Source organism: Heptranchias perlo, chromosome 26 (genome assembly GCF_035084215.1).
Source record: "Heptranchias perlo isolate sHepPer1 chromosome 26, sHepPer1.hap1, whole genome shotgun sequence".
Classification (NCBI taxonomy): domain Eukaryota; kingdom Metazoa; phylum Chordata; class Chondrichthyes; order Hexanchiformes; family Hexanchidae; genus Heptranchias; species Heptranchias perlo.
In genome coordinates, this window is record NC_090350.1 from 3,262,736 (window position 1) to 3,290,456 (window position 27,721).

A 27,721-nucleotide genomic window follows, 5' to 3' on the forward strand; every position below is an offset into this window, starting at 1 on the left:
GAAACACACCAATCAATATCCCAGTAACACACCAATCAATGACCCAGTAACACACCAATCAATGTCCCAGAAACACACCAATCAATGACCCAGAAACACACCAATCAATGTCCCAGTAACAGACCAATCAATGTCCCAGAAACACACCAATCAATGACCCAGAAACACACCAATCAATGACCCAGTAACACACCAATCAATGTCCCCGTAACACACCAATCAATGTCCCAGAAACACACCAATCAATGACCCAGAAACACACCAATCAATGTCCCCATAACACACCAATCAATGTCCCAGAAACACACCAATCAATGACCCAGAAACACACCAATCAATGACCCAGTAACACACCAATCAATGACCCAGAAACACACCAATCAATGACCCAGAAACACACCAATCAATGTCCCCATAACACACCAATCAATGTCCCAGAAACACACCAATCAATGACCCAGAAACACACCAATCAATGACCCAGTAACACACCAATCAATGTCCCAGAAACACACCAATCAATGACCCAGTAACACACCAATCAATGACCCAGAAACACACCAATCAATATCCCAGTAACACACCAATCAATACCAAAATAACGCATCAACCAATACCCCAGTAATACACCAATTAATACCCCAGTAACACGCCAACCACTATCCCGATAACACACGAAACAATATTCCAGAAACACACCAATCAATGACCCAGAAACACACCAATCAATGACCCAGAAACACACCAATCAATGACCCAGAAACACACCAATCAATGACCCAGAAACACACCAAGCAATATCCCCGTAATGCGCCTCTTAATATCCCGGTAATACACCAATCAATATCTCCGTAACACGCCAATAAATATCCCGGGAACACGCCAACCAATACCCCAGTAACACGCCAATCAATATCCCGGTAACACAACAATCAATGATCCAGAAACACACCAATCACTGACCCAGAAACAAACCAATCAATGACCCAGAAACACACCAATCAATGACCCAGAAACACACCAATCAATATCCAGTAACACACCAATCAATATCCCAGTAACACACCAATCAATATCCCAGTAACACACCAATCAATATCCCAGTAACACACCAATCAATATCTCCGTATAACAACAATCAATATCCCAGTCGCACACCAATCAATATCCGAGTCGCACACCAATCAATATCCCAGTAACACACCAATCAATACGCCAATAACGCACCAATCAATATCTCCGTACACACCAAACAATATCCCAGAAACACACCAATCAATGACCCAGAAACACACCAATCAATATCCAGTAACACACCAATCAATATCCCAGGAACACACCAATCAATATCCCAGTAACACACCAATCAATATCCCAGTAACACACCAATGAATATCTCCGTATAACAACAATCAATATCCCAGTCGCACACCAATCAATATCCGAGTCGCACACCAATCAATATCCCAGTAACACACCAATCAATACGCCAATAACGCACCAATCAATATCTCCGTACACACCAAACAATATCCCAGAAACACACCAATCAATGACCCAGAAACACACCAATCAATATCCAGTAACACACCAATCAATATCCCAGTAACACACCAATCAATATCCCAGTCGCACACCAATCAATATCCCAGTCGCACACCAATCAATATCCCAGAAACACACCAATCAATGACCCAGAAACACACCAATCAATATCCAGTAACACACCAATCAATATCCCAGTAACACACCAATCAATATCCCAGTCGCACACCAATCAATATCCCAGTCGCACACCAATCAATATCCCAGAAACTCACCAATCAATGACCCAGAAACACACCAATCAATGACCCAGAAACACACCAATCAATGACCCAGAAACACACCAATCAATGACCCAGAAACACACCAATCAATGACCCAGAAACACACCAATCAATGACCCAGAAACACACCAATCAATGACCCAGAAACACACCAATCAATATCCCAGAAACACACCAATCAATGACCCAGAAACACACCAATCAATGACCCAGAAACACACCAATCAATATCCCAGTTACAAACCAATCAATATCTCCGTAAAGCACCAATCAATATCTCCGTGACACACCAATCAATATCCCAGTAACACACCAATCAATATCGCTGCCACACTCCAACCAATACCCCAGTAACACATCAGTAATACCCCAGTAACATACAAACGAATACCCAAGTATGGCACCAATCAGTGTCCCGGTAACGCACCAATCAGTGTCCCTGTAACGCACCAATCAGTGTCCCGGTAACGCACCAATCAGTGTCCCTGTAACGCACCAATCAGTGTCCCGGTAACGCACCAATCAGTGTCCCGGTAACGCACCAATCAGTGTCCCGGTAACGCACCAATCAGTGTCCCGGTAACGCACCAATCAGTGTCCCGGTAACGCACCAATCAGTGTCCCGGTAACGCACCAATCAGTGTCCCGGTAACGCACCAATCAATGACCCAGAAACACACCAATCAATATCCCAGTAACACACCAATCAATGACCCAGAAACACACCAATCAATGACCCAGAAACACACCAATCAATGACCCAGAAACACACCAATCAATGACCCAGAAACACACCAATCAATGACCCAGAATCACACCAATCAATGACCCAGAAACACACCAATCAATGACCCAGAAACACACCAATCAATGACCCAGAAACACACCAATCAATGACCCAGAAACACACCAATCAATGACCCAGAAACACACCAATCAATGACCCAGAAACAAACCAATCAATGACCCAGAAACACAGCAATCAATATCCCAGTAACACACTAATCAATACCCCAGTAGCACAACAATCAATACGCCAATAACGCACCAATCAATATCTCCGTACACACCAATCAATATCCCAGTAACACGCCAACCACTATCCCGATAACACACCAAACAATAGCCCAGTAACACACCAATCAATGACCCAGAAACACACCAATCAATATTCCAGTAACACACTAATCAATATGCCAATAACACACCAATGAATATCTCCGTATAACAGCAATCAATGTCCCAGTAACACACGAATCAATACCCCAGTAACACACCAATCACTATCCCAGTAACACACCAATCAATACGCCAACAACGCACCAATCAATATCTCCGTACACACCAATCAATATCTAAGTAATACACCAATCAATGTCCCAGTAACACACCAATTAATGACCCAGAAACACACCAATCAATATACCAGTAACACACCAATCAATATCCCAGTTACAAACCAATCAATATCTCCGTAAAGCACCAATCAATATCTCCGTGACACACCAATCATTATTCCAGTAACACACCAATCAATATCACTGCCACACTCCAACCAATACCCCAGTAACACATCAGTAATACCCCAGTAACATACCAACGAATACCCCAGTATGGCACCAATCAGTGTCCCGGTAACGCACCAATCAGTGTCCCTGTAACGCACCAATCAGTGTCCCTGTAACGCACCAATCAGTGTCCCGGTAACGCACCAATCAGTGTCCCGGTAACGCACCAATCAATGTCCCGGTAATGCATCAATCAATATCTCAGTAACGCTCCAATCAATATCCAGTAACACACCAATCAATATCCCAGTAACACACCAATCAATATCCCAGTAACACACCAGTCAATATCCCAGTAACACACCAATCAATATCCCAGTAACACACAAATCAATATCCCAGTAACACACCAATCAATATCCCAGTAACACACCAGTCAATATCCCAGTAACACACCAGTCAATATCCCAGTAACACACCAATCAATATCCCAGTAACACACAAATCAATATCCCAGTAACACACCAATCAATATCCCAGTAACACACCAATCAATATCCCAGTAACACACCAGTCAATATCCCAGTAACACACCAATCAATATCCCAGGAACACACCAGTCAATATCTCCGTAACACACCAATCAATGTCCCGGTAACACACCAATCAATGTCCCGGTAACACACCAATCAATATCTCGGTAACACACCAATCAATATCTCCGTAACACACCAATCTATATTCTCCGTAACACACCAATCAATATCTCGGTAACACACCAATCAATATCTCCGTAACACACCAATCTATATTCTCCGTAACACACCAATCAATATCCCAGTAACACACCAATCAATATCCCAGTAACACACCTGTCAATATCTCCGTAACACACCGATCAATATCCCGGTAACACACCGATCAATGTCCCGGTAACACACCGATCAATGTCCCGGTATCACACCAATCAATGTCCCGGTAACACACCAATCAATGTCCCGGTAACACACCAATCAATATCCCAGTAACACACCAATCAATGACCCAGAAACACACCAATCAATGACCCAGAAACACACCAATCAATATCCCAGTAACACACCAATCAATGACCCAGAAACACACCAATCAATGACCCAGAAACACACCAATCAATGACCCAGAAACACACCAATCAATGACCCAGAAACACACCAATCAATGACCCAGAAACACACCAATCAATGACCCAGAAACACACCAATGACCCAGAAACACACCAATCAATATCCCAGCAACACACCAATCAATGACCCAGCAACACACCAATCAATGACCCAGAAACACACCGATCAATGTCCCGGTAACACACCAATCAATATCCCAGAAACACACCAATCAATGACCCAGAAACACACCAATCAATGACCCAGAAACACACCGATCAATGTCCCGGTAACACACCAATCAATGACCCAGAAACACACCAATCAATGACCCAGAAACACACCAATCAATGACCCAGAAACACACCAATCAATGACCCGGAAATACACCAATCAATATCCCAGTAACACACTAATCAACATGCCAATAACACAACAATGAATATCTCCGTATAACAACAATCAACGTCCCAGTAACACACGAATCAATACCCCAGTAACACACCAATCACTATCCCAGTAACACACCAATCAATACCCCAGTAACACACCAATCAATACGCCAACAACGCACCAATCAATATCTCCGTACACACCAATCAATATCTCCGTACACACCAATCAATATCCCAGTAACACGCCAACCAATACCCGGATAACACACCAAACAATAGCCCAGTAACACACCAATCAATGACCCAGAAACACACCAATCAATATTCCAGTAACACACTAATCAATATGCCAATAACACAACAATGAATATCTCCGTAAAACAACAATGTCCCAGTAACACACGAATCAATACCCCAGTAACACACCAATCACTACCCCAGTAGCACACCAATCAATACGCCAACAACGCACCAATCAATATCTCCGTACACACCAATCAATATCTCGGTAACACACGAATCAATGTCCCAGTAACACACCAATTAATGACCCAGAAACACACCAATCAATGACCCAGAAACACACCAATCAATGACCCAGAAACACACCAATGACCCAGAAACAAACCAATCAATGACCCAGAAACACACCAATCAATATCCCAGCAACACACCAATCAATGTCCCAGTAACGCACCAATCAATATCCCAGCAACACACCAATCAATATCCCAGTAACACACCAATCAATGTCCCAGTAACACACCAATCAATGTCCCACTAACACACCAATCAATATCCCACTAACACACCAATCAATAACCCACTAACACACCAATCAATGTCCCAGTAACACACCAATCAATGACCCAGCAACACACCAATCAATATCCCAGTAACACACCAATCAATGTCCCGGTAACACACCAATCAATATCCAAGAAACACATCAATCAATATGGGAACATAGGAACATAGGAACAGGAGTAGGCCATTCAGCCCCTCGTGCCTGCTCCGCCATTTGATAAGATCATGGCTGATCTGTGATCTAACTCCATATACCTGCCTTTGGCCCATATCCCTTAATACCTTTGGTTGCCAAAAAGCTATCTATCTCACATTTAAATTTAGCAATTGAGCTAGTATCAATTGCCGTTTGTGGAAGAGAGTTCCAAACTTCTACCACCCTTTGTGTGTAGAAATGTTTTCTAATCTCACTCCTGAAAGGTCTGGCTCTAATTTTTAGACTGTGCCCCCTACTCCTAAAATCCCCAACCAGCGGAAATAGTTTCTCTCTATCCACCCTATCCGTTCCCCTTAATATCTTATAAACTTCGATCAGATCACCCCTTAACCTTCGAAACTCCAGAGAATACAACCCCAATTTGTGTAATCTCTCCTCCTAACATAACCCTTGAAGTCCAGGTATCATTCTAGTAAACCTACGCTGCACTCCCTCCAAGGCCAATATGTCCTTCCGAAGGTGCGGTGCCCAGAACTGCTCACAGTACTCCAGGTGCGGTCTAACCAGGGTTTTGTACAGCTGCAGCATAACTTCTGCCCCCTTGTACTCCAGTCCTCTGGATATAAAGGCCAGCATTCCATTAGCCTTATTGATTATTTTCTGCACCTGTTCATGACACTTCAATGATCGATGTACCTGAACCCCGAAGTCCCTTTGGACATCCACTGTTTTTTAACTTTTTACCATTTAGAAAGTTCTATCCTTTTTTGATCCAAAGTGGATGACCTCACATTTGTTTACATTGAATTCCATTTGCCACAGTTTTGCCCATTCACTTAATCTATCAATATCCCTTTGTAATTTTATGTTTTCATCTACACTGCTTACAATGCCAAGAAACACATCAATCAAGATCCACCAACACATCAATCAAGATCCCAATAACACACCAATCGATCATGAAATTTTACACCAATCAATACCCCAGTAACACACCAATCTGTATCCCAGCATCGCATCAATCTGTATCTCCGTAACACACCAATCAATATCTCCATAACACACCAATCAATATCCCAGTAACACTCCAATCAATATCCCAGTAACACTCCAATCACTATCCCAGTTACACACCAATCACTATCCCAGTAACACACCAATCACTATCCCAGTAACACACCAATCAATATCCCAGTAACACTCCAATCAATATCCCAGTAACACTCCAATCAATATCCCAGTAACACTCCAATCAATATCCCAGTAACACACCAATCAATATCCCAGTAACACACAAATCAATATCCCAGTAACACTCCAATCAATATCCCAGTAACACTCCAATCAATATCCCAGTAACACTCCAATCAATATCCCAGTAACACTCCAATCAATATCCCAGTAACACACCAATCAATATCCCAGTAACACACCAATCAATATCCCAGTAACACTCCAATCAATATCCCAGTAACACTCCAATCAATATCCCAGTAACACACCAATCAATATCCCAGTAACACTCCAATCAATATCCCAGTAACACTCCAATCAATATCCCAGTAACACTCCAATCAATATCTCCGTAACACACCAATCAGTATCCCAGTAACACTCCAATCAATATCCCAGTAACACTCCAATCAATATCCCAGTAACACTCCAATCAATATCTCCGTAACACACCAATCAATATCCCAGTAACACTCCAATCAATATCCCAGTAACACTCCAATCAATATCTCCGTAACACACCAATCAGTATCTCGGTAACACACCAACCACTGATGAAGAAGTGTATTAATCATTGTGATTGGATAGTTTTACGACTAACTGGAACTCCCCGTTTCATAACGATGAGAAGTCCACTATCCCAGCCTCCTCCCCCGCTTGTGGTAGTTAAAGTGCCCAAAATATTATACTCACAGTTTTGCCACAATTTATAATCTTCTTCTGGCATATCAGGGCTAAAGGCTGGTTCTTTGCGCTTCTTCCGCCCTGTAAATTCAGCTGACAAGTTTCTCTTGGTTCCTTGGAAAGTTAATGTTGACATCCAATATTATCATCATCCATTATCATTATCCTATATCATCAAATGGTATCAAATTTATCAAACAATAATATGCATAACTCATAATACAGACAGAGAATACACGAGAAGTTATAAAACAGACTGATGAGACGCAGACCGACGATGCGCAGAGAAGCTGTGCAGGGACGGCTGGAGATGCTTCTCGCTGCCTTTTCTGGGACTCCTTTCTTGAGGGCCAAAAAAATGGGTTTCTCACTGTTTCACTATGCAAGGATCTTGGTTTGATTTTTATTAAAACCTTACTATTAAGTTAAATTTAGCTCACAGGGGAGTAAAATGTTCCACAGCAGCCCACAGTCATGGGGGAGATTGTGTATCAAAGCTGGATGGGCCATTTTATGCCATGTTGCTTCCCACATACGATTCCAACTTGATACAATCAGATTCATTAATTCAGCCTGAACAGGAGATTGGGTGATTATACTGATGTGGCTTCCTCCCAATGAGCCAACTGGACAAACTGGCCTCGAAACTCAATGGTGCCACACCCGTTTTTCAGGCACTAAATTGGTGCCTAAGTCTCCAATATGGCAGGCAGGAAACGCACGCTCATTACGAGCCGGAAATGCACTGCCCGTCAAATTGGTGAGGGCAAAAATATCGTCGTCCAGGGCCTGTGCCTGAAACAGGTGTTAGGCCCTTTGCATATGCAAATAAGGGGCCTAACGCCAGTTTGAGGCCCCCACTCCAGGTTTGGTTTGCCCTGAAGAAGCCAGCACGGCTGCACTCAGGAAAACCAGGTCGACATGTGGCCTAACAAGCTGCAGGCCGCCATCAACAAGGTAAGTGTTTCAAATAAACATAACTGACTGTGAAATCGAGATGTGCAGGAGTACTCCTCCTGACCCCACGTTAAAACCACAGGCCGCTGCAGGCCATTGCTCTCTCCTCCCCACTCCAATCAGGACCTCAACACCCTTTACGATCGGTGCCGCCCACTGCCACCCTTCCTCCCTCCGCCCACTGCCACCTTCCCACCCTCCCCACTCCACCCACCGCCACCCACAATCCCTCCCCCACCCCATTCCTCCCTCCCACCGTCCACTGCCACCCTCCCTCCATCACACTCCCTCCCTCCACCCTTCCTCCCTCCGCCCACTGCCACCTTCCCACCCTCCCCACTCCACCCACCGCCACCCACAATCCCTCCCCCACCCCATTCCTCCCTCCCACCGTCCACCGCCACCCTCCCTCCATCACACTCCCTCCCTCCACCCTTCCTCCCTCCGCCCACTGCCACCTTCCCACCCTCCCCACTCCACCCACCGCCACCCACAATCCCTCCCCCACCCCATTCCTCCCTCCCACCGTCCACCGCCACCCTCCCTCCATCACACTCCCTCCCTCCGACCTCCACCCTTCCTCCCTCCGCCCACTGCCACCTTCCCACCCTCCCCACTCCACCCACCGCCACCCACAATCCCTCCCCCACCCCATTCCTCCCTCCCACCGTCCACTGCCACCCTCCCTCCATCACACTCCCTCCCTCCACCCTTCCTCCCTCCGCCCACTGCCACCTTCCCACCCTCCCCACTCCACCCACCGCCACCCACAATCCCTCCCCCACCCCATTCCTCCCTCCCACCGTCCACTGCCACCCTCCCTCCATCACACTCCCTCCCTCCTACCCCCACCCTTCCTCCCTCCGCCCACTGCCACCTTCCCACCCTCCCCACTCCACCCACCGCCACCCACAATCCCTCCCCCACCCCATTCCTCCCTCCCACCGTCCACTGCCACCCTCCCTCCATCACACTCCCTCCCTCCTACCCCCACCCTTCCTCCCTCCGCCCACTGCCACCTTCCCACCCTCCCCACTCCACCCACCGCCACCCACAATCCCTCCCCCACCCCATTCCTCCCTCCCACCATCCACCGCCACCCTCCCTCCATCACACTCCCTCCCTCCACCCTTCCTCCCTCCACCCACTGCCACCTTCCCACCCTCCCCACTCCACCCACCGCCACCCACAATCCATCCCCCACCCCATTCCTCCCTCCCTCCATCACACTCCCTCCCTCCATCACACTCCCTCCCTCCACCCTTCCTCCCTCCGCCCACTGCCACCTTCCCACCCTCCCCACTCCTCCCACCGCCACCCACAATCCCTCCCCCACCCCATTCCTCCCTCCCACCGTCCACTGCCACCCTCCCTCCATCACACTCCCTCCCTCCTACCTCCACCCTCCCTCCCTCCGCCCACCGCCAACATCCACCCGATTGTAAAGGGTAAATCATGTCTAACGAACCTAGTTGAATTTTTAAAGGATGCAACATGGTAGATAAGGGAGTGTCTATGGATGTTAGTTATATGGACTTCCAGAAGGCATTCAATAAGGTTCCACATAAGAAACTGTTAACAAAAATGGGAACACATTGAATTGGAGGCAACCTATTGGCTTGGGTAGGGAATTGGTTAGGAGGCAGGAGACAGAGAGTGGGGATAACGGGTATGTATTCAAATAGGCAGGATGTGACTAGTGGTGACCCCCAGGGATCTGTCCTGGGGCCTCACCGTTTCACTATATTTATAAATAACTTGGATGAAGGAATCAAGAGACGTATAACCAAATTTGCAGCCGACTCTGAGTTAGGAGGCAAAGTAAATAGTGTAGATGGGAGCAGAAAGTTGCAAAGGGACATTGATAGATTCAGTGAGTGGGCAAAACTGCAGCAGATGGAGTTCAACATGGGGAAGTGTGAGGTCATCCACTTTGGACCGAAGAAAGATAAATCAGGGTATTTTCTAAATGGGGAGAAGCTCGGAACTGTGGAGGAGCAGAGAAATTTAGGGGTCCAAGTACAGAAATCACTCAAAACTTGTGGACAGGTACAGAAAATCATTAAAAAGGCTATGGAATGTGCAAAGCTCTATTTAAACCCCATCTGGAGATGCTGCGTTCAGTTCTGGGCACCGCACCTCAGGAAGGATATATTCGCCTTGGAGGGGTGCAGCGCAGATTCACTGGGACTGATGATACTGGGATTAAATTATGAGGATAGGTTGCATCGACTTGGCTTGTATTCCTTTAAATATAGAAGATCATGGGGTGATCTAATTGAGGTGTTTAAGATGATTAAACAATTTGATAGTGTAGATAGAGAGAAATTATTTCCCCTGGTGGGAGAGTCCAGAACAAGGGGGCATAACCTTAATATTAGAGCTCGACCATTTAGGGGTGATGTCAAGAAGCATTTCTTTACATCAAGGGGAGTGGAAATCTGGAACGCTCTCCCCCAAAAAGCCGTTGAGGCCGGGGGTCAATTGAAAATTTCAAAATTGAGATTGGTAGATTTTTGTAGGGTAAAGGTATGAAGGGTTATGGAATCAAGGTGGGTAAATGGAGTTAAGATACAGATCAGCCATGATCTAATTGAATGGCGGAACAGGCTCGAGGGGCTAAATGGCCTCCTGCTGTTCCTGTGTTCCTTCTTTGCTCTCCTTCCCGATCACCCCCTCTAGCCAATCGATCCCCTCTAGCTGATTGCCCATCCTGTACAATTGACCCACCCCTTCCCGGTCGCCCCCTTTAAGGACTTGCCCCAGTGTCACTGCTGGCGATGTAGCAGCATGATCTTCGAGGCCTCACGCCCAGTGATCTGACTGATGGCCGTAGCTCGCTGGCTCGGTGAACATGAGGCTCCAGGCCCAATATTAGGTGCTCCTCGGGCCTCTCCATTCAGACGGAGCAATTTCTAGGCCACTGTGTTGAGATGGTCCCATTCATTTGTGAACAGCAGGAGATAGTTTCTCAGGGGCCCCTAAATGGTGTGTGCGGTGGGGGGGTGGGCAGTAGCGACTGGTCCATTCCCAGACAGGGGGAGGGTCAGAGGTCAGGCAGCTGGTTTCCTGTGCAGGCAGGGAGCACCAGGGATAAAGGATAGGGCCAATCGAGTTCAAAGTGTGTGTGTTAGTCCACTAACAGGGACAGTGTGGAGTGCATTGTTCTTTCATATGTTGCTGGAAGTGTTACGAAATAAGTCAAAATTGAGGATTTGCTACTCTGTTCAGTCACGAGTAATCTGTAAAATTAAGCAGCCTCTTGATTATTCATTGGTCCGATCTCACGAAAGTATTAATCAGTCTGCCTTTTGGAAGTCATGAGAAGCAGACACGAGGGAACATGTGAAATGACAGTGTCCAGTTCCTTTAACATGGGGCTTTATGATTACGGCCCTGGGTCATGCTATCGTCTGACTAGATATAGGGCAGTAAAGAGTTTGTTCAGTATTGCGGTAATAAGTATGTACTTTACCCGGTGACCTGTGCAATCCTTTATTGCTGGTTAATGAATATTGTACAGAACGTGTGGATGGAAACCATTGTTCCCTCTAAGCTGCAAGCATGCGTGACTGCGCAGCAGTCTGTTGTGGGCCACGCACTTAAACATTCCGTCCGTGCACCAAGAAAGTGCTTTCAGCCCCCCTCCCGCACGCTGGCCGGACCCCGGGCCCCCCTCCCTCACGCTGGCTGGACCCCGGGCCCCTCTCCCTCACGCTGGACGGACCCCGGGCCCCCCTCCCTCACGCTGGCTGGACCCCGGGCCCCTCTCCCACGCGCGGGCCGGACCCCGGGCCCCCTTCCCACACACTGGCCGGACGCCGGGCCCCCCTCCCACACACTGGCCGGACGCCGGGCCCCCCTCCCACACACTGGCCGGACCCCGGGCCCCCTTCCCACACACTGGCCGGACCCCGGGCTCCTCTCCCACACGCTGGCTGGACCCCGGGCCACTCTCCCACGCGCTGGCCGGACCCCGGGCCCCTCTCCCACACGCTGGCCGGACCCCGGGCTCCTCTCCCACACACTGGCCGGACCCCGGGCCCCTCTCCCACCTGCTGGCTTTTCCCCGGGCCCCCTTCCCACACACTGGCTGGACCCCGGGCCCCTCTCCCACACACTGGCCGGACCCCGGGCCCCTCTCCCACACACTGGCCGGACCCCGGGCCCCTCTCCCACACACTGGCCGGACCCCGGGCCCCTCTCCCACACGCTGGCTGGACCCCAGGCCCCTCTCCCACGCGCCAGCCGGACCCCAGGCCACAGGCCCTCCTCCAGCTCTGCCTCCCTTGTCCCCAGTGCTCCAGCCCCAGGTAGGCTGCTCTGCCTCTGGTGCTCGGGAGTGTCTGAGTGTCCAATCCCGCGGCTCGGGCCCCAGCCGCCGAATAGTTTATCGCGTTGTTAGGAAATGCAGTCAGCGAGCAGCTGATTGGCTGTGCGGAAACCAGACCAGGAAGTGAAATGAAACAGATGTGTTTGTCAGCGGCCAATCAGAGACCAGGCACCTCCGCCCAATCAGAGACCAGCAGCCCATACATGGAAGCAGCCAGAACGAATGAGACCTGTAACCTGTACAATTGGAATGCAATAATTTGTTAAACCTCGCTGAGGAGTCAATGGAGGGCGTGGGAAGGGGAGAGTTTTAATTAAACTGTTCCCGATTCCCAAATTCACACGGACTGATTTGACAGCTGTTTTGTATTTCTGACTCAATTTAAAAATTCTGATTGCACACGGTTATTTCTGTTTGAATCATTAAGCTGATTCAGCCAAAAGCTGACTGGAATCGTTCCCATCAGGTAATTTTTAATAAAATATAACGAGACTGGTCTGCTCAATCCTGGTGCAATTTAAGAAACCCATTTCATAAACTATATTAATTTATCAGCCAATATAACATTAAATTGTTACAATTATCCATTATTTTGTACATTTCTTCTGTTTGTTATTTACCCTGAATAATGTTTTCTAAGATGTCTGTTTAAAGTTGTGATTTTTTACGGTGGCACACACCCTTTATATCTGTTCACAAACCCAAATTCACTCCACACATGGCCGAAAAAAATTTGAGGGAACCTTGGTGAAAACTGTGGATTCGAGCTTACTGCTGCTGTGAGTACACAGGACAGGGGCAGAGGACGGCTCCAGCATTCTGGGACACTGGCTCATCACTCCCCCAATCTGCTGTTACCAGTTCTGCTCCTCCCCTTTAATGAGCATCACATGACTGCGTACTTTCCTGGCCTGTCTGTAGACCGTCTCATTTCATTATCATGTTTGCATATTGTTCATACAAAAAATGAAACAGAAACGTTGATAAAAGTGTTTGAGACCGACCTTTGGGTGTACCACTGCGGCTGGTTGCCCCACAGTTATCGGACTCCCCTCTGCAGGCCGAAGCTGAAAGACAACAGTTTGAATTCATAAATGGAGAGGACAAGACCATTTCTTTCATAAACATCTCCGGCAAACAACAGAGAGGCTGCTGGGAGCCGAGGCCTGTCGTAAAACCAAGTCTAATGTCAAAAACACGCCAAAGATGGCGGCCCCTGGCAGGACAGAATCCACAGGCTGAATTTAAACAAGAAATTAGCTGAATGTCTATCTCAAGTTTTCAAAAATGCAAGAAATGTATTTTTTGCCCGAGTACTCAAAGAAGGGCCCGTTGTGACAGCTTTCCCTGCAGAATTTCTTCAAGTCGGAACTGCGAGACGATAAAAGACCAATGTTCCTCTAGTTCTCCTTCTACCATGCTGATAGTCACATGATACAACAATGATGGAGCTGTTGACCAATGATAGCAATCATTAGCCCCGATTTTAAATGGGGGCAGGTACGGTTTGCACGAGCCCTGAAGCAGGAGGTCACAGACGGGGACCCACGGGATTGGTCTCCGGCAGTTAGGTAAGTGGTAAGATGGGGGGGTCGGGTGACAAAAGCGATTGGGGGAGTGGGGAGTAAGCCCGGGACAAGGGAGGCCCAAGGTTTCCTTGTTTGACCCGGAGGAACACTCCTGGTCTACAATCCCTCTCCCGACAGGTCTGGCCGGGGTGGGGGGGAAGCCGTCACTGCTCCACCGCTCAGGCATCCGACTAAAATATCAGGTCAGGCCCCAATCTGCAAAGGACCCCACAGCTTGGGACGGGTGTCCTCCTCGTCTGCTCAAAAGAGTAGGTTAAGATCGGGACACAGCAGGAAGGCAGTGTGATCGGAGAGGGCAAGTTGTTCCACTCATTTTAACTGCTCCCCGACCCGGTTTCCACCAGACGAGTGAGTTAGAATCATAGAAGTTTACAACATGGAAACAGGCCCTTCGGCCCAACATGTCCATGTCGCCCAGTTTATACCACTAAGCTAGTCCCAATTGCCTGCACTTGGCCCATATCCCTCTATACCCATCTTACCCATGTAACTGTCCAAATGCTTTTTAAAAGACAAAATTGTACCCGCCTCTACTACTGCCTCTGGCAGCTCGTTCCAGACACTCACCACCCTTTGAGTGAAAAAATTGCCCCTCTGGACCCTTTTGTATCTCTCCCCTCTCACCTTAAATCTATGCCCCCTCGTTACAGACTCCCCTACTTTGGGAAAAGATTTTGACTATCTACCTTATCTATGCCCCTCATTATTTTATAGACTTCTATAAGATCACCCCGAAACCTCCTACTCTCCAGGGAAAAAAGTCCCAGTCTGTCTAACCTCTCCCTGTAAGTCAAACCATCAAGTCCCGGTAGCATCCTAGTAAATCTTTTCTGCACTCTTTCTAGTTTAATAATATCCTTTCTATAATAGGGTGACCAGAACTGTACACAGTATTCCAAGTGTGGCCTTACTAATGTCTTGTACAACTTCAACAAGACATCCCAACTCCTGTATTCAATGTTCTGACCAATGAAACCAAGCATGCTGAATGCCTTCTTCACCACCCTATCCACCTGTGACTCCACTTTCAAGGAGCTATGAACCTGTACTCCCAGATCTCTTTGTTCTATAACTCTCCCCAAAGCCCTACCATTAACGGAGTAGGTCCTGGCCCGATTCGATCTAACAAAATGCATCACCTCACATTTATCTAAATTAAACTCCATCTGCCATTCATCGGCCCACTGGCACAATTTATCAAGATCCCGTTGCAATCCTCGATAACCTTCTTCACTGTCCACAATGCCACCAATCTTGGTGTCATCTGCAAACTTACTAACTTCTCATCCAAATCATTAATATAAATAATAAATAACAGCGGACCCAGCACCGATCCCTGAGGCACACCGCTGGTCACAGGCCTCCAGTTTGAAAAACAACCCTCTACAACCACCCTCTGTCTTCTGTCGTAATTGGCTACCTCACCTTGGATCCCATGAGATTTAACCTTATGTAACAACCTATCATGCGGTACCTTGTCAAAGGCTTTGCTAAAGTCCATATAGACCACGTCTACTGCACAGCCCTCATCTATCTTCTTGGTTACCCCTTCAAAAAACTCAATCAAATTCGTGAGACATGATTTTCCTCTCACAAAACCATGCTGACTGTTCCTAATCAGTCCCTGCCTCTCCAAATGCCTGTAGATCCTGTCTCTCAGAATACCCTCTAACAACTTACCCACCACAGATGTCAGGCTCACCGGTCTCTGGTTCCCAGGCTTTTCCCTGCCGCCCTTCTTAAACAAAGGCACAACATTTGCTACCCTCCAATCTTCAGGCACCTCACCTGTAGCGGTGGATGATTCAAATATCTCTGCTAGGGGACCCGCAATTTCCTCCCTAACCTCCCATAACGTCCTGGGATACATTCCATCAGGTCCTGGAGATTTATCTACCTTGATGCGCGTTAAGACTTCCAGCACCTCCCTCTCTGTAATATGTACACTCCTCAAGACATCACTATTTATTTCACCAAGTTCCCTAACATCCATGCCTTTCCCAACCGTAAATACCGATGTGAAATATTCATTCAGGATCTCACCCATCTCTTGTGGTTCCGCACATAGATGACCTTGTTGATCCTTAAGAGGCCCTACTCTCTCCCTAGTTACTCTTTTGCCCTTTATGTATTTGTAGAAGCTCTTTGGATTCTCCTTTGCCTTATCTGCCAAAGCAATCTCATGTCCCCTTTATGCCCTCCTGATTTCTCTCTTAACTCGACTCCGGCAATCTCTATACTCTTCAAGGGATCCACTTGATCCCAGCTGCCTATGCATGTCATATGCCTCCTTCTTCTTTTTGACTCGGGCCTCAATCTCCCGAGTCATCCAAGGTTCCCTACTTCTACCAGCCTTGCCCTTCACTTTATAGGGAATGTGCTTACCCTGAACCCTGGTTAACACACTTTTGAAAGCCTCCCACTTACCAGATGTCCCTTTGCCTGCCAACAGACTCTCCCAATCAACTTCTGAAAGTTCCTGTCTAATACCATCAAAATTGGCCTTTCCCCAATTTAGAATTTTAACTTTTGGGCCAGACCTATCCTTCTCCATAGCTATCTTAAAACTAATGGAATTATGATCACTGGTCCCAAAGTGATCCCTCACTAACACTTCTGTCACCTGCCCTTCCTTATTTCCCAAGAGGAGGTCAAGTTTTGCCCCCTCTCTAGTCGGGCCATCCACATACTGAATGAGAAATTCCTCCTGAATACACTCAACAAATTTCTCTCCATCCAAGCCCCTAATGCTATGGCTGTCCCAGTCAATGTTGGGAAAGTTAAAGTCCCCTACCATTACCACCCTATTTTTCTTGCAGCTGTCTGTAATCTCCTTACATATTTGCTCCTCAATTTCCCGTTGACTATTTGGGGGTCTGTAGTACAATCCTATCAAAGTGATCTCTTCCTTCTTATTTTTCAGTTCTACCCATATAGACTCAGTGGGTGAACCCTCGGATATATCCCCTCTCACTACTGCCGTGATGTTCTCCCTAATTAAGAACGCAACTCCCCCTCCTCTCTTACCTCCTGCTCTATCTTTCCAAAAGCATCTGTACCCTGGAACATTGAGCTGCCAGTCCTGCCCCTCCCTTAGCCATGTTTCAGTAATAGCTATAACATCCCAGTCCCATGTACCCATCCATGCCCTGAGTTCATCTGCCTTGCCCATCAGACTTCTTGTATTGAAATAAATGCAGTTTAATCTAGACTTCCCTTGGTCTTTGCCCTGCTTTCTCAGACCATCTGTCCGGTCATGTTAAATCGGTTAGTCTACAGACCCAGAAATAACACGAGGAAAACCGCAGTGGAGGAGAGCTTTGGGAACCATAGGTCCAAAGTGTCCCCTCCCAAGTGTTGACCGTGTATATGTTCCGCCTTCAGCTGTTCCACATCATTTTCATGTTCAGCAGCCTGAGAGTTATTCGAAGTGTAGCCGCCCCTCACAGTCCAAACTCTACATCGTCTTGTTTCTGCCCCTGCTGAGTGTGTGGATCAGCATTGAGAACAATCCCATCCGCAGCAAACTGCATATTGCAATTTACGGAGGATTCCACTACACCCTCCACAGGCCTGAGGTTTGATCGGCTAAAACAATAAATCAAAAGTATTTCGAGAATCGGGTAGAAAAGGGCAGAGGTCGGGCGAAGGTCAGAGACGGGTCAGAGGTTGGGCAGAGAAATCACACCGCCCGCCCAATGTCACGTGCAGGAGGCCCGATCCATTCTTGCGGTCGAGCCTCATTAAAATAAAATCAGCAAGTTGCCAGCGCTGAGCGAGCAATGACAGGGGGGGATCTCTTCAAAGGGGGATGGGATCATGCAATCCTGTAGGGTGAGGGGGCTGCAGAGGGACCGGCAGAGGGTGGGACGATTTTTGTGAGGCCAGGAGGAGCATTCACAGAAATCATTTCAAATCCTTTCCCATGCTGTTTGCGGAGTGGCCTCCCGTGGTCCCTTTAAGGAGCAGGTACAGCGCACGCCACTCGCTCTCCCACCAGAATCGCCTCGGGGGTCCTGATTTAAATATTGTGATGAGGCTCCTGCCTGCTTTGGCCGCCGAAATCGAGGCCCGCTCGAAAATCCCTTTGGGTGGGCTTCGAGTGGCAAGTGAGCAATAAGTTTCTTTTTACATTTTCATCTCACTACCGCCCTGATTTCAGCATCTTACAGGTGATAAGGAGACAAGAAACGTCCCCAGAGTGTTGGATAAACACGAGAGTACAGCCAGGAGGTGAAAGAAACATCCCCAGAGCTCCCAACAACCCTGCTCCAACAACATCCAAACTCCATGTGACCTGACCAGGGGACACTGAGAGTATGAGGGCAGTTTCACCCTCTGTCTAACCCGTGCTGTACCTGACCAGGGGACACTGAGAATATGAGGGCAGTTTCACCCTCTATCTAACCCGTGCTGTACCTGACCAGGGGACACTGAGAATATGAGGGCAGTTTCACCCTCTATCTAACCCGTGCTGTACCTGACCAGGGGACACTTGATGCCAAGACTAGGTACCAATTGTAAATTGTTTTCATTGCCCAGCACGAACAACCTTCACTTCGATAAACACAAACGTTCACTGAATCAATAGTAATGAAGATTCTTTTTGTGCGGCTCATAAATTCCGTAATTTAAAAAAAGGGCCTTAGAAATCTGATAGAATCATAGAATCATAGAATGGTTACAGCACTGAAGGAGACCATTCGGTCCGTCGAGCCCGTGCCGGCTCTCTGCAAGAGCAATCCAACTAGTCCCACTCCCCTGCCCTTTCCCTGTAACCCTGCAAATTTTTTCCCTTCAAGTACTGATACAGTTCTCTTTTGAAGGCCATGATTGAAGCTGCCTCCTCCATCCCCTCGGGCAGTGCATTCCAGATCCTAAAAGTTTTTCCTCATGTCGCCTTTGGTTGTTTTGCCAATCATCTTAAATCTATGCCCTCTGGTTCTCGACCCATCTGCCAATGGGAACAGTTTCTCTCTATCTACTCTGTCTACATCCCTCATGATGTGGAGATGCCGGTGATGGACTGGGGTTGACAATTGTAAACAATTTTACAACACCAAGTTATAGTCCAACAATTTTATTTGAAATTCACAAGCTTTCGGAGGCTTCCTCCTTCCTCAGGTGAATGTTGTGGAAATGAAATCCTCGAACCCTTCGCATTTATAAATCACAGAACAATACCTGGTGATTACAGATAGTCTTTCCAACTGCCCGTTGCCACGGCAATCACAGTGTGCAGACAGAGAGGTGTTACCGACAGGGCCACCGAATATACAAACCACCAAAAAAAAACAGAGAGAGAGAGGCAGGAACATAGAAAAGACAGCAAATGACCCGTTATATTAAAAACAGATAACATTTGTTCGCTGGTGGGGTTACGTGTAGCGTGACATGAACCCAAGATCCCGCTTGAGGCCGTCCTCATGGGTGCGGAACTTGGCTATCAATTTCTGCTCGACGATTTTGCGTTGTCGTGTGTCTCGAAGGCCGCCTTGGAGTATGCTTACCCGAAGGTCGGTGGCTGAACGTCCTTGACTGCTGAAGTGTTCCCCGACTGGGAGGGAACCCTCCTGTTTGGCGATTGTTGCGCGGTGTCCGTTCATCCGTTGTCGCTGCGTCTGCATGGTCTCGCCAATGTACCATGCTCTGGGGCATCCTTTCCTGCAACGTATGAGGTAGACAACGTTGGCCGAGTCACAGGAGTATGAACCATGCACCTGGTGGGTGGTGTCCTCTCGTGTGATGGTGGTGTCTGTGTCGATGATCTGCAATGTCTTGCAGAGGTTACCGTGGCAGGGTTGTGTGGTGTCGTGGACGCTGTTCTCCTGAAGGCTGGGTAATTTGCTGTGAACGATGGTCTGTTTGAGGTTGGGTGGCTGTTTAAAGGCGAGTAGTGGAGGTGTGGGGATGGCCATAACGAGGTGTTCGTCGTCATTGATGACATGCTGAAGGCTGCGGAGAACATGGCGTAGTTTCTCCGCTCCGGGGAAGTGCTGGACGACGAAGGGTACTCTGTTGGTTGTGTCCCGTGTTAGTTTTCTGAGGAGGTCTATGCGATTTTTCGCTGTGGCCCGTCGGAACTGTCGATCGATGAGTCGAGCGTCATATCCCGTTCTTACTAGGGCGTCTTTCAGCGTCTGTAGGTGTCCATTGCGTTCCTCCTCATCTGAGCAGACCCTGTGTATTCGCAGGGCCTGTCCATAGGGGATGGCCTCTTTGACGTGGTTAGGGTGGAAGCTGGAAAAGTGGAGCATCGTGAGGTTGTCCGTGGGCTTGCGGTAGAGTGAGGTGCTGAGGTGCCCGTCTTTGATGGAGATTCGTGTGTCCAAGAAAGAAACTGATTCTGAGGAGTAGTCCATGGTGAGCTTGATGGTGGGATGGAACTTGTTGATGTTATCGTGTAGTCTCTTTAGTGATTCCTCGCCGTGGGTCCATAGAAAGAAAATGTCGTCGATGTATCTGGTGTATAGTGTTGGTTGGAGGTCTTGTGCAGTGAAGAAGTCCTGCTCGAACTTGTGCATGAAAATGTTGGCGTATTGGGGTGCGAATTTTGTCCCCATGGCTGTTCCGTGTGTTTGGGTAAAGAACTGCTTATCGAAGGTGAAGACATTGTGATCCAGGATGAAGCGGATGAGTTGTAGGATGGCGTCTGGAGATTGGCTGTTGTTGGTGTTGAGTATTGATGCTGTCGCAGCGATGCCGTCATCGTGGGGGATACTGGTGTAGAGTGCCGAGACGTCCATCGTGGTGAGAAGTGTTCCTGGTTCAACTGGTTCGTGGGTACTGAGTTTTTGTAGGAAGTCTGTAGTGTCGCGACAGAAGCTGGGTGTTCCCTGTACGATGGGCTTCAGGATGCCCTCGATGTATCCAGAGAGGTTCTCACACAGGGTTCCGTTGCCTGATACGATAGGACGTCCGGGTGTGTTGGCTTTGTGTATCTTTGGGAGGCAGTAGAAGTCTCCCACGCGGGGAGTACGTGGGATGAGAGTGCGTAGGATGCTTTGAAGGTCTGGATCGAAGGTCTTGATCAGTTTGTTGAGCTGGTGGGTGTGTTCTTTGGTCGGATCTGCAGGTAACCGTCTGTAGTGTTCCTGGTTGTCCAGTTGTCGGTATGCTTCTTTGCAATAGTCCGTTCTGTTCTGCATGACGATGGCTCCTCCTTTGTCCGCTGGTTTGATGACGATGTTGCGGTTGGTCTTGAGAGCGTTGATGGCGTTGCGTTGTGCTCGGGTGACATTCTGGACTGTCTTCCGAGTGCGGCTGATGAATCTGGCATTGACACATTTCCTGACAGCTTGAGCATACATGTCCAGCTGAGGGCAGCGACCCTCCGGAGGAGTCCAGTGTGACTCTTTCCTCTTCGGTTGCTGTACTGCGGATCCCTCTGTCTGCTGTTCCAGATCGTCGATTGTCTCATTGGGTTCGCTGCTGAAATCTTGGGGTTTGTGGAAGTATTCCCGGAGCCTCATTCTCCTGATTAATTCCTCTGTGTCCAAATGAGGCTCCGGGAATACCTCCACAAACCCCAAGATTTCAGCAGCGAACCCAATGAGACAATCAACGATCTGGAACAGCAGACAGAGGGATCCGCAGTACAGCAACCGAAGAGGAAAGAGTCACACTGGACTCCTCCGGAGGGTCGCTGCCCTCAGCTTGACATGTATGCTCAAGCTGTCAGGAAATGTGTCAATGCCAGATTCATCAGCCGCACTCAGAAGACAGTCCAGAATGTCACCCGAGCACAACGCAACGCCATCAACGCTCTCAAGACCAACCGCAACATCGTCATCAAACCAGCGGACAAAGGAGGAGCCATAGTCATACAGAACAGAACGGACTATTGCAAAGAAGCATACCGACAACTGGACAACCAGGAACACTACAGACGGTTACCCGCAGATCCGACCAAAGAACACACCCACCAGCTCAACAAACTGATCAAGACCTTCGATCCAGACCTTCAAAGCATCCTACGCGCTCTCATCCCACGTACTCCCCGCGTGGGAGACTTCTACTGCCTCCCAAAGATACACAAAGCCAACACACCCGGACGTCCCATCGTATCAGGCAACGGAACCCTGTGTGAGAACCTCTCTGGATACATCGAGGGCATCCTGAAGCCCATCGTACAGGGAACACCCAGCTTCTGTCGCGACACTACAGACTTCCTACAAAAACTCAGTACCCACGGACCAGTTGAACCAGGAACACTTCTCACCACGATGGACGTCTCGGCACTCTACACCAGTATCCCCCACGATGACGGCATCGCTGCGACAGCATCAATACTCAACACCAACAACAGCCAATCTCCAGACGCCATCCGACAACTCATCCGCTTCATCCTGGATCACAATGTCTTCACCTTCGATAACCAGTTCTTTACCCAAACACACGGAACAGCTATGGGGACAAAATTCGCACCCCAATACGCCAACATTTTCATGCACAAGTTCGAGCAGGACTTCTTCACTGCACAGGACCTCCAACCAACACTATACACCAGATACATCGACGACATTTTCTTTCTATGGACCCACGGCGAGGAATCACTAAAGAGACTACACGATAACATCAACAAGTTCCATCCCACCATCAAGCTCACCATGGACTACTCCTCAGAATCAGTTTCTTTCTTGGACACACAAATCTCCATCAAAGACGGGCACCTCAGCACCTCACTCTACCGCAAGCCCACGGACAACCTCACGATGCTCCACTTTTCCAGCTTCCACCCTAACCACGTCAAAGAGGCCATCCCCTATGGACAGGTCCTGCGAATACACATGGTCTGCTCAGACGAGGAGGAACGCGATGGACACCTACAGACGCTGAAAGACGCCCTAGTAAGAACGGGATATGACGCTCGACTCATCGATCGACAGTTCCGACGGGCCACAGCGAAAAATCGCATAGACCTCCTCAGAAGACTAACACGGGACGCAACCAACAGAGTACCCTTCGTCGTCCAGCACTTCCCCGGAGCGGAGAAACTACGCCATGTTCTCCGCAGCCTTCAGCATGTCATCGATGACGACGAACACCTCGCTATGGCCATCCCCACACCTCCACTACTCGCCTTCAAACAGCCACCCAACCTCAAACAGACCATCGTTCGCAGCAAATTACCCAGCTTTCAGGAGAACAGCGTCCACGACACCACACAACCCTGCCACGGTAACCTCTGCAAGACATGCCAGATCATCGACACAGATACCACCATCACACGACAGGACACCACCCACCAGGTACATGGTTCATACTCCTGTGACTCGGCCAACGTTGTCTACCTCATACGTTGCAGGAAAGGATGCACCAGAGCATGGTACATTGGCGAGACCATGCAGACGCTGCGACAACGGATGAACGGACACCGCGCAACAATCGCCAGACAGGAGGGTTCCCTCCCAGTTGGGGAACACTTCAGCAGTCATGGACATTCAGCCACCGACCTTCGGGTAAGCGTACTCCAAGGCGGCCTTCGAGACACACGACAACGCAAAATCGTCGAGCAGAAATTGATAGCCAAGTTCCGCACCCATGAGGACGGCCTCAACCGGGATCTTGGGTTCATGTCACGCTACACGTAACCCCACCAGCGAACAAATGTTATCTGTTTTTAATATAACGGGTCATTTGCTGTCTTTTCTATGTTTCTGCCTCTCTCTCTGTTTTTTTTTGGTGGTTTGTATATTCGGTGGCCTTTTAGGTAACACCTCTCTGTCTGCACACTGTGATTGCCGTGGCAACGGGCAGTTGGAAAGACTGTCTGTAATCACAGGTATTGTTCTGTGATTTATAAATGCGAAGGGTTTGAGGATTTCATTTCCACAACATTCACCTGAGGAAGGAGGAAGCCTCCGAAAGCTTGTGAATTTCAAATAAAATTGTTGGACTATAACTTGGTGTTGTAAAATTGTTTACAATTTACATCCCTCATGATTTTGAACACCTCTATCAAATCTCCTCGCAACCTTCTCTGTTCCAAGGGGAACAACCCCAGCTTCTCCAGTCTGTTCACATAACTAAAGTCCCTCATCCCTGGAATCATTCTCGTAAATCTTTCCTGTACCCACTCTGAGATTGTTGGAAGAAACAGGATTGCGGGTTACTGGCAGTGCAGGGCCTGCACTGGAGGCTTGAGGTCAGCTTCCAGCTTGTGGCACAACTCAGTGATGGCTTCCCTTGTGAAATGCGACCTCTTCAAGCACTGGTTCGGGGTCAGGTTGAGCTCGGAGCACCTTGGTCTGTATGTTTGGGAATGGTGTGTGGGGGCTATCAGTCTCCTGTGGTGCCTGCCCAGCCTGTCCTTCCTTATCAGATAGATCTAGGAGCACTTTGCTCTGTACATTCTGTTCTCAGGGTAAAACTGTAGCAGGTGATCAGATTTTTCACCAGCTTTCAGAAAGGAAGAGTAGACAAAAGTTCCAGTCACAGTAAATGGAGCGAAGGACCCAAAACACAAAAAGGCCTCAACACTCCCAGGTTCAGGGGAGGTGGAAAAGAAGGTTTCTGAGATGGGGTGGGGGGGGCGGGGGGGGCAGGAGTTTGGGGCCGAATCCAGTCTTGGCAGGATTCACCAAAGTGTCTCTATAAATGTTGGCGGGGTGTCAGGACATGTGTGGAGCTTTTACACCAAGAGCTGTGTCTGCCCATTCTGCCCTTACAAGGCCTCAGGGAAACTAATTGTAAACAATTTTACAACACCAAGTTATAGTCCAGCAATTTTATTTTAAATTCACAAGCTTTCGGAGGCTACCTCCTTCCTCAGGTGAACGATGTGGAAACTAGAGTGAGTTCTACTCAGGTCCTCAGGAAGGCCACAAACCGTCACTAGAGGGGATCAATTACTTTTCCCAATTGGGTTGCTGGCTGACACAATGTAATTAATGCTATTCAAATGTACATCGGACATTCTGTGTCTGTTATCACTAAATACTTTCAGGAAACAGGTTAAACACTTATGAGCAGAGCTATTATAGCAAAGAGGGTAAATTTCCCAATTGCAAACTCCAGTTTAGAGTTGTTGGAAATACATGTGTTGCATTGTTCTCCCTGAGAGAGGAGCGGTCTCACTCAATAGGTCGATGATGACAGCACACGCTCAGGCTTGTTCTGCTTTCTTTCGTCAGTTGCACACCACTTAATTTCCATTTGTGGCAGTCGAGTGGGCTTTATGGAATTTCTGCGGCTCTGTTAACTTTACATGTTATGAATGACGTTCCTGCCCCTTCTGCAGCTAGAAATGCAGTGACTGGTAGGAAAAACATCTTGTTTGTTCAACTGCTTGAGAAAACATAACTGTTGACAAAAATCCAGGGGACCGTTTCCAGATACTGTGCCCTGGAGGCGACACAAAGATCCTTTCCAACGCTGCTCTGCCATAACTCACAGTAATCGCTTGACATTGGCTGAGCGATAATCCCATGTAACATAGGAACTGGAGGAGGCCATTCAGCTCCTCGAGCCTGTTCCGCCATTTCATTAAATTATGCTGATCTGCACCTTGACTCCATTTATTCGCCTTTGATCTATATTCCTTCATACCCATAACTAACAAAAGTCGATCGATCTATGATCGTGCTAAACCCCAGTACTGGCACTTTGCCCACTCTCACCAACATGACTGGCACTGAGTGCCACCACTCTCGGTGGCTTGGTTTGATGCTCAGCTCATGCCCATCCTTCAGTCACCTTCACTCACCCTGCAGCGGGGCCTCGTGCTCCTCTGTCCTGCAGTTAAACACCGCTTTAAGTTATATAATAGAGCAATCAGTTGAGCAAGGAAATGGAACAGCAGAGGGGGCTCGAAGGGGAGAGGTCTCGTTTCACCCACATTAGAAAGAGGAGCAAAATGCGAAGGCTGAAAGGCTGAGGGAAAAAAGAGCTGAGAAAAAGGTCAAAAGTTGGTGAGTGAAGTGGAGTGGGAGGAGAGGTAGTGAGACCAAAGCTAGAGACCCCTTACACCGAGACACCAAATCTCCTGGTGGGTCTCCTCCTGGACCTGGCCAAGGTGGCCATCCACTGGTCCAGACTGGATGCAGCCCATTGTAGGGGGGGGTGCCCGGTTGGCCCTGGAAAAGGACCAAGCGGTGTCCGCTGGTACGCATGAGGCCTTCTGTGACCGTTAAGGGGCACTTTTATTTGATTATAGTTGATGACACTGGGGCAACAGTGTCTCACTTACTGGTTTATTTAAAGAGGAGACTAAATCCAATGACCATTATACTGAGACTATAAAATAGGAATCAGAGAGCCTCAGTGAGGGGAATAGACATGGGGGTGAAACCAGCTTTAGTGAGGGCCAAAGGCGGGTAATGGATGAAGAACTGACGGTGGAATCAGATGGCGGCTGCTGGAGCCTGGTGACATGTTACTGTCAGAAGCCCTTTGCAGGCAGTCCAATGATTGGATGTAACCAGCGCAACGCCTGGATCACCTGCTCTTGTGTCAAAATCCCAAAGTCACATGACCCTGATGTCTTTTTCTGTGAGAAATGTATAGAAGTGAAAGAAGGGAGGAAATCGGGCTCAGGACAGGAAGAAGGTTCCTTGAATGAACAATTCATGAGCCTGTACTGTGACTCGTAAGTTTGAGGTATAAAAAAAACATAAAATGAAAATCGACGTGTCTCGTGACAATGGCGTTGACAATAGCATTTTCCAACACCGACCCCAATCCGAGCCCCCGACACCGACCCTAATCCGAGCCCCCGACACCGACCCCAATCCGAGCCCCCGACACCGACTCCAATCCGAGCCCCCGACACCGACCCTAATCCGAGCCCCCGACACCGACCCCAATCCGAGCCCCCGACACCGACCCTAATCCGAGCCCCCGACACCGACCCCAATCCGAGCCCCCGACACCGACCCCAATCCGAGCCCCCGACACCGACCCCAATCCGAGCCCCCGACACCGACCCCAATCCGAGCCCCCGACACCGACCCTAATCCGAGCTCCCGACACCGACCCTAATCCGAGCCCCCGACACCGACCCCAATCCGAGCCCCCGACACCGACCCCAATCCGAGCCCCCGACACCGACCCTAATCCGAGCCCCCGACACCGACCCCAATCC

The 27,721-nt window shown here is 48.5% G+C and overlaps 1 protein-coding gene across 1 annotated transcript in view; it reads right to left on the bottom strand.

The window, feature by feature from the left end:
* The window catches only part of LOC137342472 (uncharacterized), a 70,296-nt gene that overhangs the window by 19,645 nt on the left and 22,930 nt on the right, over positions 1–27,721 (bottom strand). Inside the window, exons 5-6 of the mRNA XM_068006363.1 lie at positions 14,053–14,115; positions 7,768–7,872 (exon numbers count right to left, since the gene is read on the bottom strand). Of these exons, the coding sequence (XP_067862464.1) occupies positions 7,768–7,872; positions 14,053–14,115 (168 nt within the window). The remainder of the gene's footprint in view (positions 1–7,767; positions 7,873–14,052; positions 14,116–27,721) is intronic.